Source organism: Xiphophorus maculatus, chromosome 14 (genome assembly GCF_002775205.1).
Source record: "Xiphophorus maculatus strain JP 163 A chromosome 14, X_maculatus-5.0-male, whole genome shotgun sequence".
Lineage (NCBI taxonomy): Eukaryota > Metazoa > Chordata > Actinopteri > Cyprinodontiformes > Poeciliidae > Xiphophorus > Xiphophorus maculatus.
Window position 1 is genome coordinate 2,837,462 of NC_036456.1, and position 13,639 is coordinate 2,851,100.

The window sequence follows — 13,639 nt, forward strand, 5'->3', positions numbered from 1 at the left end:
TTGAAAAGAAAAACCTTAAATCCTTCTTCTGTTGTGTCTGCTGCTTATCTGCCTGATGTAATCAGCGGCGGCCGCATGCGTCCGTCTCCCTCCAACAGAAACTTGAACAGGCTCTCATGTGAGCGGCAGCAGTGTTCATGTTTTTGCGAGTTGAAGCGCAGCATCACAGTGGGTGACTGAGCTGGCGAGAACATTGCTCATTCTCCACCTTTAGAGCCACTAAAAGCAGCTGTATTATTCAGCACTCAAGTACTGTACTAGGCTCAGTTAATTATGCATAAACCCACATGTTTCTATAATGTGCCCACTTATTGGAGAGGGGCAGAGGAGGAGGAGAGGGGAGCCTCCTGGCTGTGGCGTTTACAGGGACAACTGCTCCTCTCCAGTCCTTCATCTTTTATAAATGTCTTTCTGTCCCCCAACTTCCCCGGTCGCATTAGGGAGCGCGGCGCCACGAGTCAGGACGGATCAGTCATGGAGCCGAGGCGACCGCGCTGCACCGCGCCGCGTCCGGCCTGCGCACTGACGCAGAGCTAAAAGCGGACTGACTTAGAGTTGCTTTGTTTGTGTGCTGGGATGGAGGGACGCTCTGAGAGAGGGTTCCAGGCTGAGTCACCACTCAGGAAAGAGGAGAGAAAAAAAAAAACAGAGACAGTGTCTAACAGCAGCCAGCGAGCAGGGAGCGAGTCATTTAGGAAGGGACAGGAAGCAGTCTAATCCCAACTGCTGTGAGCCTAAAAGCTACAACCATGTGCTCTTTGTGGCCAAAGCCTTTCCTTGTCTGTCGTTGTTCCCGGCTCAATAATTGATGCGTCGCTGAGATTTGAAAGTTTCCACTGAAGGTGCTCCATACTGTTTGCTAAAGTGTTTTGCAAAAGTCTTGAACCCTTTCACACGGAGTCACCTTACAAAGAGAAAGTTCAGGGTCATTTATTGAGTTTATGGGACAGACCAAAACAAAGCAGCACACAACTAACTAACTAACTAACTAACTAACTAACTAACTAACTAACTAACTAACTAACTAACTAACTAACTAACTAACTAACTAACTAACTAACTAACTAACTAACTAAGAATCCAACGCAAAAGCATCACATCAACACAAATATTTAGCAGAAGCTAATGCTAAAGAACTAAGGCACTAATTTCATTTTAAATTATGCCTTCCCTTCATATATCTGCAGATATAATCCACCATGGAGCTGATTTATTTTGTTTCTGTATAATTCTTGTTTGAAATAAAGTTATTGGGGTAAAAACATCGAGAAAGGGAACAGAACTGCTGCTTAAACAGTTTTCACCCACTTTAGAATAAGAGCATCAATATAAACGTCTAACTACATGATGAATTCTTAACCAAAACTTCAATACAAATGTCAAACTTTATTTGACTGAAAGTTTACAAAACTTTAACGTAGCGACAAATAAACTAGCGATGTAGAATTCATATGGAAAAACTGACCTCAGGGAAGCTAAACGCTCTAAACTCTTTCACAAGTTAGCAAAAGCATTAAAGTGCTAAACAAAAAATTAGTTCTGCAATTAGAGTGTCAGGAGAAGTGTGCCCACTTCTGAAGAAAGCCATAAAAAGCCTGTTTATAGCCAAAGTCACGTAGGAGACACAGCAGACATGTGAAAGAAGGTCATCTGGTCAGATGAGGCCAAATTTGTCTTTCCTGGCCTACATACAAAACGCTATGTGTGTCAGAAAGCTAACGCTGCACCCTCAGCACCCCACCCCCATGGTGGAACACGATGCTGCTAGCATCATGCTGTGGGGATGCTCTTCCTCAGCACAGACAGGGAAGCTGGTTAGGAAAGATGAATGAAGCTCAATGAAGGACAATGATGGAAGAAAGAGTTGAGGTTAAGATCAAAGCCTCAGTCTAAGTCCAACTCAGAATCTCAATAGGTAGGTTATGTATCAGGTCCCTTTCACATAATAATGAACTACTTTGTTTAGGCCTGTATGCAATGTGGAAAGGTTGAAATGATGTAAACAATTCTACTAGGTGCTTTTTACTTACGATCTTATCTGGCGGGGGTGTACTGGCTATGTAGCATTTCACGCCTCCTCTCTCCCCCCTCACAGCGTACTGCACAGGCTCACTGGAGATGATGGGTGGACCTGTGAACACACACAGACCACAGACTCATCAAGTTCAGGGGGTGATTCCATCTTATTTTTACTGTTTTTACTCTCCAGTAACTGGAAAAATGTCCGCTTTTAAAGCCGCAGTATGTAATTTTTATAAAAAATATGTTTTTTAAATATTTGTTAGAACTGTCACCATGTCGTGACAGTGTGTTGTGAGACAGATAATCAGATCTCCTCCATCTCCTACCTGAACTACTATTGCTGTCTGAAGAAAACAACCAGACAGCGCTGTCAATCAACTTCATGTATGCGCTACTAAGTGTGCTAATGGCGTAGAAGCAACTTACCGTCCCGGTAAAACTGTTTGTCTACCATCATGGTGACTATGCTAACTAGCCTGTTAGCATTCATGACAGGTTCTACTGTCGTGAAGAAGTTGTAACCTAATAGAGCTAGCAGCATGTACATGAGGGAGATTGACAGCCTCATGTACATGCTGAGGAAAAACGTGTAACCTAACCCTACCCACTAAGACCCGCCTCCTGGCTCTGATTGGCTCTTTATAGTTAGCACTGGAAGAAGGCACAGGAGTTTGATTCTTTTTTTTCACAGATTATCTGTCTCATACACCAAACGGTTACAATATGATGATATTTTCAAATATTGTTTTACATATATGTTTTACATATTTGGTTAAATAAAGGTTGCATACTGCAGCCTTAAGGTGTGAACTAAAAAGTTTTATTCTGACCGTTGACTGTGAGCGTGACCTCGGTCTCTCCTACGCCGATCCGCGGAACGATGGCTTTGCACACGTACTGCCCCGCGTCCGCCTGGGTCACTGACTTCAGATACAGTTGGTTGCTGTTGCTCAGAACCTGTGGGGGAGGCAACAAATGTAAACAGAGCGAACAGCAGAGTGAAGGAAACAGTCCACACCGCGCTCTCCGCATGCTTTACTCACTTAAAAGAGTCGCCGTGATCTACTACTCTGACCCAATCTGACTGACAATGTAAACACCCGCTGCCGTTCTTAACCCATCGCAAGGGTTTTATAGTTGCCTAGCAACCACATCCATCAGAAAATGAAGCGAGGAAAATGATGATTACATAGGAAACCACCCAGAGAGAGAAACACCTGATTATACAGGCGTGGGCGCGAGCCGAGTCGGGACATATTTAGTGGCTCTGATGTGAGGAGGGATTTCTGGCTTTTATCCAGTTCTGGTCCTGGATGCAGGTCCAATTAAAACCAGAAGATGAAAGCATCTTAACTCCAGCCTAAATTGTTCAGTAAATGCTTCAATCAAATAAACCGACATAAAACTATATGATGTATGTTATACGTGGAATAAAATTACACATCCACCATTTTTTTCCCCCCACAAAAAACCTTATTTTGCTTTAGTTAGAATGATCAAAATTACCTAAATTATTTCTGTTTGCTAAATGCCACAATAATAACAAAAAAGAACAGGCGAGAGATTTATTTGTCCATGTCTTCAAAATCAAAAGTTTACCGTCCCCAGATTCTTGGAGGTGCCTCGTTCATCTGTACAAACATTTATATGCGAATACAGACATGATGGGGACGTCCAACCATCACACTGCTGAGAAAGGAAACGGGTTCTGTTCCAGAGGTGAACTGGTTCTGGTCCAAAATGTGCAAATAAACCACAGAACAAAAGCCAAAGACGCTGCTAGAGTTGATAAGACAGAGTCATTATCCTGAGTGAAATGTGTTCTGAGCTGAAAGGCCGCTCAGTGAGGAAGAAGCCATTACTCCAATAGAAACATAAAGAGCCAAACTGCAGTTTGCAGACGTCCAGAGGGACACAGACCTTCATTGTTGGGGATAGAACTAAAATGAAACTGTTTGGCCAGTTTTATTTTCTGACCATTTAGAGGAAAAATGGTCAGAAATTTTTCCTGGACAGAGAAAATGAATCTCAGTCCATTTTCACTGATTTCATCTGTCCAGCAGTTGGTCACTATAGTACAGTTGAAACCAGACGTTTACATAAACTGAATAAAAAGACACACACACCTTCTTTTCTAATTGTCTGAAATTAAACCAGACAAAAATCAAAAATGATTTATACTTGCTAGATGCTACAATAATAATAATAATAATAATAATCCATGTTGGATGCTTGTAAGCCTTGAAAAGCATCTGCAGAATGTAGGTATGTATGTATGTAGGTCTAAAATCAATGAAATCAAATTGGCAGTCAATCATTTGAAATGTTTTCTTTTTTAAAAAACAAGATTTTTTTTTTAAAGGAACTTGAGAACCAGAAAACCTGGTTATTCCAAGTACACATTGTGAATATTAATGTGTTTGTCAGGGGCAGACTAAGAACTCAAAAAGCTTGAGTTTAGTTTTTACCATGTTGGATCCTTTCTTGAACCAGGTGAGGGTGAGTGGAGGGTTTCCGGCCCATTTGCAGTTGAGGGTGACATCAGAGTCCACGTCGACTGTTTTGGGCTGCGGCTCCACCAGCAGGATGGGGCCGACTGGAGGAAGAAATGGGGACAATTGTTATGTCTGTGAGCTCCAGCAGCCGTCACGGTGAGGTGAGTGCGCCGTGACTCACAGTGAACGTCCACCAGGATGCTGACGTTGGTCTTCCCCACCGCGTTGAAGACCAAGCAGGAGACGGGCTCGGTGAAGAAGGAGTGGTCGGCCTTGGTGGTGAACACGCTCTCTCTGGCGCCCTGCAGCACCACGCCGCCTTTAGCCCACCTGCCGTTCACGCAAACACACACTGGTTTGACATCAAGATAACAGTTTACAGGCAGCGTTTCCAAAAAAAACTCACAAATTTTCTAAACAAACAAAAACAACATAATTCCAGTTCACTGATTCCCTGAGATATTTTATCTTCATTTCAAAAGCAGAATTTTGATAATTTTCCAGTGAAAAATATCCTTTAATTTTATTCCTGCATATTACATACAGAGGAATCTCTGTCCATTTTCACTGATTTCATCTGTCCAGCAGTTGGTCACTATAGTACAGTTGAAACCAGAAGTTTACATAAACAGGATAAAAAGACACACACGCCTTCTTTTCTCATTGTCTGAAATTACACCAGACAAAACTTATCAAAAATTATTTATACTTGCTAGATGATACAATAATAAGTCAGATTTATTTATTAATGTCTTCAACACCAGAAGTTTGCATACATTTCCTGAGTATTTAGTAGCATTGTCTTTGAGTTGAATGACTTGGATCAAACGTATTGGGTTTCCTTCCAGAAGCTTCTCACAGCCTTACAAGACATTCACAGGTATCTAATTAGCATAAGTGTGTTAGTTAAGTTATAAGAAATTTCTGGGTTTTCCACTCATTACTTAGCTTCTCTTTTAGAAAACATTTATAAATAGACCTAACATATTATTTCTCTCATTGTTGTAGAATTTAGCAAGCAGAAATAATTCTGGTAATTCCAACTGACCTGAAACAAGAGAAGCTCGGTCAGATTGAAATTCAGACGGTGAGAAAAAAAAGCTGTCTCAGTGTATGTAAACTTCTGGTTTCAACTGTTGCATTTTTCTTTTAAATGACGTTCTTGTTCAGGTAAAAGGTAAAGGTTTCAGAAGGTAAAAAAGCTTCTCAGCGGTTACAGGCAGAGTTCGATTGTCGTGATGCCAAAAAGTTAATTGCTGACATCAGAAACCAACTCCTTGATTCAAACAACGTAGGTTTAAATGGAAATCTTCCATGTGTATGAATAATTATGGGCTCAGGTGCATCAGATGTGTTGCAAAGGAAAGAGGCTGAAGCAGACCTGTAGCCCATAATAGGAGGGTTGGCGTGAGCCTGGCAGGTGAAGGTGACTCGGTCCCCTTCTAGGACAGAGCGCGGTTCGATGGACAGGGTCACAGTTGGTGGATCTGGAACGAAGAACAGAGACTCTTGAAACATGGAGTCTACAGCTGCATGGCAGTTCAGAGGATTATCTGATGCAAGATGCTTTTTCATGCATTAGTTACTAACATCCTTAAAGCCCTTCATCTGGTGGCAGATGTTACACACTCTACTTAACGCTATGTTGCTTGACCCATTCTGCTTGGTCTGGTTGCCATGGTGGCAGCATTTTGGACTAGTTAGTCTTAATTTGTTCTAATTCTGGATTTTTCATAATGTTTAGTTGAGGCATTACACATTTGGACAATTGTGACCTCTGCTGTTGGATGCAGAAGGAAGAATTTTTGCTCGTATTTTTTTCCCAAATTTCAGACAGTAATTATGATGTGTCACCATGGCAACAAGGAGTAGTCTTTACAACTGGGATTGGCTGATTACATAGCATCTTAAAAGCTACAACCCCAAATCCCAGATGATTTCCAACAATACATCCAGGCAGAGATTTAAGCTGGAAAAGTAAAAGTAAACAAGGTGGGTTAGCAGTGATGATGTCACACAGAAACAGTCTTCAGTCAAAGTAGTGAAGTTAGTGACTATGATGTGTGAAGATGTGAGAAAATTCAAGAAGTATGAATACTTTTGGATTGGATTTCAATTTGATGCCTGGTGGTGACATCAGCAGGACTTACGGTGAACATTAAGGGTGACGGTTGTGCTCTTGCCAGAGGGAGCAGCCTGGTTGGTGGACACACAGCTGTAGTTCCTCCCAGTGTCGGTGTCTATGGGGTGGACGGGAAGGTAGCTCCGCGTGGTCACCCTCTTCCTGTCTGAAAGCACCTCCTGGAGAGCAGACACCCAGTGAAAACACCTAGAAAATGCTTGACCACATTCTTGAGTCCCTTGTTCAGAGGGTTTTGTCTTGTTTCTTTCAGTGGTTCTTGGTGCAGCCCTGCCACAGGTGAGGAGGGGAACAGGTTACTCAAAGAGTTTGGTTTGCTTGACATAGTGCAGAGTGAAAGAGAACACAAGACTATCAGATGGGAAAACACCTTTAAGGTCCCAGGCAAATGGCAAAAAACCCCACAAAGAAGACACTGAGCACACCTTCCTTCTTCTCAAAACAAACAAAAAAGGAGTGGAGATTTTAGTGGTTGCAGGATTTCTCTTGTCCATTGTAAAAGGTCACGAGCCATTTCTCCCGCTAGGACTAGACTCTTGCTTTTGTTTTGGCTGTATTTACCCAGAATAATTGGCTTCTTCTTTTGGAGTGATCTCCGATGTACTTACTATTCACGTATGCATTCAAACCGTGCCAGAGGTCACTTCAGCCAAACCAAGATCTAGATTTTCAGGTGGACCAGAGTGCACATTGGTTTGATTGCGTATTCACACCTCCCCCAAACAAACCAGACTTTCCAGGCAAACAAACTACAGATCAACTAAAGTGGACTAAACAGGGCTGATGTGAATGAACTCTTGAAGAGCGTGGTGAAACTCACAGTGGTACTGACAGCGCCCTCTATCGGCAGCCCGTCTTTCATCCACTCAACCATCGAAGGCGGTTTAGCTCCGCGAGACACGCACGTAAGGTTGTAGGACTCCCCCGCATTCAGCAGCACCTCTGGTCCTCCGTCAATCACTGGGTCATCTGGAGGGACTGAAACAGACAGAAAGTCGTTAGAAACGCAAACCACGTGTGGAACGTCGTCTCCAGAAGACGCCAGAAGCGGAGACGCACTCAGGACGGTGAGTTTGGCCCTTCTGGACCTCAGAGCGGCATCGGGGGCCTGGCACTCGTACAGGGCGTCGTCGGACAGGTCGGCCGACAGGATCTCCAGGTTGTACTGACCCAGCTCCTGGACCCGTAGCACGCGGTACCGGGGCCAAGCTGTAGCACACGCAAACACACAGGCACCAAGACTTTAACGAGAGACAACTTGTAGGAAGAAAATACAGAAGTTAATGTTATATCCAGTTTATATCCAGTCTAATTTGCCTTCTTAATGAAGTGACTATATCAAACCAACAATGGGTTTCATCCCCAAGGCTCCTATGGTAATGAGTGGAGATGCACTGATCCAATATAAATATCTGTATTGGTCCCACTATTGAAAAAAATTAAAATCAACATCTTCATTTTGTTATACTCATAACAGCCAAGTATAACAGCCAAAAAAGAACAAATTGAAGTTGTTCTTTTTACATGTCTGGTGAAGCTTGTGAAGCTATTGGTGTATTAAAGTGTGTTGTACTGGTGCAGGGTTATCAAATAAATTTTTATTTATTTGATAATTTAGTACATTTTTGTCTCTGCTTATATTAAAAAAACAAACATTTAAAGTAAATTCAGCTGTTTTTCTGTATCGGACAATAACAAACCTCAGATATTCGTATCAGAAGAGAAAAAAGTGCGTTGGTGCATCTCCAGACTGTCATGGCTTGACAAAATACATGTGACCCCATGAGATGAGGTTTACTACTTCAGCTCATCACATCATATAAATACCTACGTATAAGCACTCTCCATTTGACAGTCATATAAATAAATTACTTCCCAATGTCAAATAAAGACTTGGTTTTCTATATCACAACAAATTACCTGTAACTCATTCTGCAAAGCAGAGTTTGGTCAAAATGACCAAGTCCTCTATATCCCTTATTATGATGACATCATCTACAAATCTGTATCTAAAACTCCATAACTTAGATGTCATCAATCACTCTGCAATATGTTTTGTCACCGCAGCCACTTTTTTAAACGTTTGTGTGTTGTGTCGCTAGCCCGTTTGTTCCCATTTACGTCTCTGAGCTCAAAATTTCCCATACATGACTTATTCCAGTCGGTTGGGTGGATGAATGTCGCCTCATCGCACAAGTTCCATAGGAAATGAATGGAGAGGGACATTTCTAAATTAACGTTTAAAACAACGAGACTTCCTCCAAATAAAAACTTTAAAAACTAAGAATCTTGAGACATGCTTGGTTTGAGGCAATAAAACATTTTCATAAGCTAGTTTTGAAAATGTGCATTTAGTGGCAGTTTCTGATATGGGCGATATTTAGATTTCAAACTTACAGTTAGGCAGATTGATAATCTGATTTAATTTGTTAATTGATTGACAGCACTAATCTTTATTTTTATTCTGCTGTACAATTTTCTATCAAACGATGTTTCAGTGTTTTCTTAACAGGTTGTTAAAAATGAGAATTTGTTCTCAAGGAACTTACCTTGATTAAATAAAGGTTAAATAAATTTAAAAGAAAATTTTTTTTTTTGATAAAAATCAGTCTTTTGTATCCTCAGCCTAAAGGCCACCAGAGTTTCACTCAGACAGAAACCTATCCAGATCTTCCCTTCCCCCAACCCAGCTCCAGCTGTGCAGACGGTGTGCATTCTCGCCATTAGGTGGCGACCCTGCACTCCTCTGGCATCACACGAGTAGAACGGGTGGGGGGCTGAATGCATGATGACAGGAGCGTTTTAGAGGACCTAAATCGACTTCAGGCCATGGTGCAGGATGTATTTGTTTGCATCGCAGCACGAAGCCCGCTGTTGTAGTTTCGCCTGCCTGACCTCCCTTCTCCTCGACTCTGGCCACCTTTCTCCTGCACACATTTGCATGCAGGGTGTCTCATGCGTAGGAACGTGTGGAAAGGACAGAGGGCATGTGTTCGTTCACATGTTTCCGCAAAGCTCTGCCTCGAAGCCTTCAGCCGTTACATTAATGGCGCGACGAAGTGATGGCAACAGAGAGAAGGAGGAGGAGGGCAGGAATTAGGAGCGAGGCTGATGAGTGATGGGACGGACGAGTTAAAAGAAGAATCAGAGAGGGCTCAGCGCAACAAAGGCAGATGAGTGAAGGAGAGCAGCGGGGACAGAGAGGAACAAGGGATCTGAGAGGAGGAGGTCACACAGGAATAGCCTGACAGTTAGAGGAGAAAGTCCCAAATAGTCGCCTTGCGGTGTTTCCACTGCTGTGAGGTGATGTGGAGAAGGAAAAACTGCAGCAAATATGGAGACAACACCAACAAACACACAGCAACCGCATATCACTAACAGTGGGATAATCAGTTACACATCTGGCCACATGTTTTGATCTGTAACTGCGCAACTCCACCAGCCCCCTCCTCTCTCAGTTGGAACCAGTGTTGTAACTCAGATGAATCACTCTGCTGGAGTTTGGTCCAAGTCCTACAGAAATCAAAGTGGAAAATCACCGGAGAGAGAGAAACAGCTGCGGTGTTCCATGAGTTAGCCGACATATGCCGCCCTGAACGCATACCGGACATTAGCCGGTTATTAGCCAGCTCCCCCTCGGTGGGCAGCGGCAGCGGAGGCGACCTGCTTTGACAGAGGCGATGACAGCGTGATGCTGCTCAGCCGAGCTGACGGACTGAGAACGGCGCCGGAGGCAGCGGAGAAAATTCCCATCCAACATTAACGCTGAGGCTGGGTAAATTTAGCATCCAGCTAAGGATGTGCACATTTTGGAACAATAGGATGTGACAGGGGGTATCATCTGCTGTGGGAGAAAAAAAAAGAAGTGTCACACTATCCTAACCTAACGTTAATGTGGCCTCTCTTATATCTGGCAGTGCTTCCAATGCTTCACATGTTTAACACCGGTAACAACATCATGTTGAAGATGCTACAATAACTGATCTATCATAAAACAACTCAGATCCTTAACGCTCCACCGGCTTCATTGTTTTGAAATGGAATAGATACTATTTCCTTTCTTTACTGTATAAAAGATGTAGCACATCTTTGAGTCACTACTATAACCGTCTTCATCACCAATAGTAGTCCTTAGGGGTGTGTCTCTACTAGCTTTGAACAGAATAACTGAAAGTTTTAGACATCCTTCTTTGCAAAATAATTGAACCACAGTCAGCTTGGATGGAGAACCTTTTACCAGATTGTCAGTTATACCTTGTTTCCATTGAGCGATACAGCATTGTACCGATGCGGTTAAGGACACTATTTTCTGTTTCAACTGTACCATTCACCATTCTAGGGCCCTCTAAGTACATAAAACAATGGTTTAGTTAGGGTACAGCTAACATTATCCATTGATTAGGGGACAGAAAATATTGTTGCTTGTGTCGAACACAATACTTACTAGACTGTTTGGGCTGAACCCTGAATAGTGGCTAAGAAGGTAGAAGTTTGTCCTGTAACCAGTGGGTTCGTCTTTCGAACTCCCACTTTGTCTTTGTGTTCTTGGGCATGACATTTCACCGCTCCTTGCCTACTGGTGGAGGTCAGACAACCTGGTGGCAAACAGTTTTCTGTGCTATAGCGCGTATGAGGTTGTAAGAATTTTCCAAAGCACGGATGTGTATGGCGGGTGTCTGCTTTGAGTTCACCTAAAATTCGCACAGACCTCTGAGGAGTGAAGTATGTGAGGACCTTTAGTTTCAGCAAGAGACTCAAATGATTCAGTTTGAATAGCCTCCTGGCCATTTTCTTCAACATTTCCTGTGTGCCCATGTGATTTGAAGCAAACTACAATCGGGAGAATTTATGCCATACTTTCAATATTGGCTTTTTCTTGCTGCTCTTCCTTAAAGACCAAATTATGGAGCATATGCCTAATAATTGTTCTGTTAACAGATTATTTCACTTGAGCTGCGTGTCTCTGCGGCTTCGACAGAGTTACAGTAGCCATCTGGTCTGTTTCTTTGATCAAGAATCTACTGGATGACCAAGTTTAGGTAGACGCCCATGCTTTGGTCGGCTTGCAGCTGTGTCATATTCGTTCCATTTTTCAAAGATGAGCTAACCTACAAAAGAAAACCTCACAGGACACCTGGATTTACAATCATTTATTTGTAAGATGACTTCTGACAGTATTTGTTCCCACTGCATTTTACTCTGGAGTACCAGAGTAAAGGAGGGTATTAGATTTTCATCTGTAAATAAATCCCTTATAAAACCCAGATGTTTGTGGTTTGAACATGACTAGGCGCTGTGATTGGAGGACACACTTATAGGCAACCTTGAAGACTTGGATTGTAAAAAAGCCCAAAGTAAAAAGATTTCAGCTGTTCCACTTGATGAGCTAACCAAAGTTGAAAACTGCACTTTGTAACTGAAGGTATTATATTTTAAACATTAGTGATCTTGTATTTGTACAAAATTAGATTTCAGCTTCATATTTGAAAATTGAACCGAGGAGATCTCTCATAAAAAAGAACTGAGGGAAACATCAGTTAATTAAAGTTAGTTCATAATCTCTTGCATTTCTTTAGTTTTGGCAAAGAACCGTTTCACAAAATGAAGCTAGTTTTCCCTCCTTTGGGATTTCAAGGTATACAAAGTAAGTAAGAGTGAAGAAAGATATAAAACTTCAGATTTTTCACAAGGAGATATTAATATTCATGGAAAAACCTTACATAACCTAATAATTAGGCGGCACAGACAGGTGAATGACATGATGAGTAAAGATTACTGGTGGTGAGCGTCAATACAAACGATAAAATAAAACCAGCAACAGGAAAGAAACTAAAGAAGACAACAATAAACCAAGAGAGGATAATACTAATCAAAGAAAACTAAATGGAAATGAATGAAGAACAAAATGCAAGAATGAACTAAGAAACTAAAGTAAATACAGAGGAATAAACCTGTATGGCAAGACCTTTTGAACAATAATTAACACAGAGGACTGTATGGCAAGAATAAACAGTCATTGTTTTCAGATGAAAGGGAAAATAATATTGTTAAAGTGCCATGGGTTTGTTGGGACCACAGCTAACACTAAGAAGAAATATATTTTACAGACAATAACAGTAAGGAACCTATCACTTATTTATGTTTTTAATTAGATTTTATTTTATATATTTATTTCTTCAATATTATTTTTCATGTCAGCGTTAATGTCATGAGGCTGTTCAGTGACTCCAGGACACTTTCAATCTGACTCATTAGGATTTGACTAAGAACCAGCTTTGTTCTGTCATTTCTGTCCAGTAAAACTATTCATCTATAAATCAATAGATCTATATAAAGATATAATCCATGTTTCTGTTCCATATATTTATGGCATTAACAGGATCTGGAACTTTTGTTTTTCCAGTGAAAGCTCTGGTTTGCACAGTAAATGCCATGTGGGTGAAATTTTATGGATGATACTTTGATGTCCCATTCTCCTGAAGGCAACACGGAGCTGCACCAGCAGAAACTCACACAAATATTGGAGAGAAGAAGAGTTATGATTGACATAGTTGGAGTTCTATCCATGTTTTAATGTTGCAGAGTTCAGTCTTTTTGCAAATAGCTCAAAGTTTTAACTGGCGTTGTTGTACATCTTTTATCTGGTCATTTTATGCAATATTTAACAACTAGAAAATGGCACAGAACAAGAAAATTTTGTCCAACCTGATTGGCTGCTGATTTTAACTTGAATGTTGGATGAAAGGGGAGGAGGTTGGTTGGTGAGTGTGGTAGATTTCTTAAACACTCGCATCATCGTTCCAATGATGAAGGAAGACGTACGCAAAGCGCTTTCAGAGTCAAACGGTGAGATAGTTTTTCAAGACTGTTTTGAACAAGTATTGCTTTGTCCAAACATGTCACATGAAAGGCCACAGTACAGGATGAGACCCCAGCTGTGGGAGTGGAGAGCTGGACAACACCAGCTTCCCATTAAGTTTCA

The 13,639-nt window shown here is 41.6% G+C and overlaps 1 protein-coding gene across 3 annotated transcripts in view; it reads right to left on the bottom strand.

The window, feature by feature from the left end:
• kirrel1 (kirre like nephrin family adhesion molecule 1) overlaps positions 1-13,639 on the bottom strand; it is a 46,086-nt gene that overhangs the window by 6,827 nt on the left and 25,620 nt on the right. For all 3 annotated transcript variants that reach the window (XM_023346282.1, XM_023346283.1, XM_014469133.2), the window contains exons 3-10: positions 7,717-7,866; positions 7,478-7,635; positions 6,668-6,818; positions 5,899-6,004; positions 4,699-4,847; positions 4,491-4,618; positions 2,853-2,979; positions 2,031-2,131 (exon numbers count right to left, since the gene is read on the bottom strand). In XM_023346282.1, the coding sequence (XP_023202050.1) occupies positions 2,031-2,131; positions 2,853-2,979; positions 4,491-4,618; positions 4,699-4,847; positions 5,899-6,004; positions 6,668-6,818; positions 7,478-7,635; positions 7,717-7,866 (1,070 nt within the window). The remainder of the gene's footprint in view (positions 1-2,030; positions 2,132-2,852; positions 2,980-4,490; positions 4,619-4,698; positions 4,848-5,898; positions 6,005-6,667; positions 6,819-7,477; positions 7,636-7,716; positions 7,867-13,639) is intronic.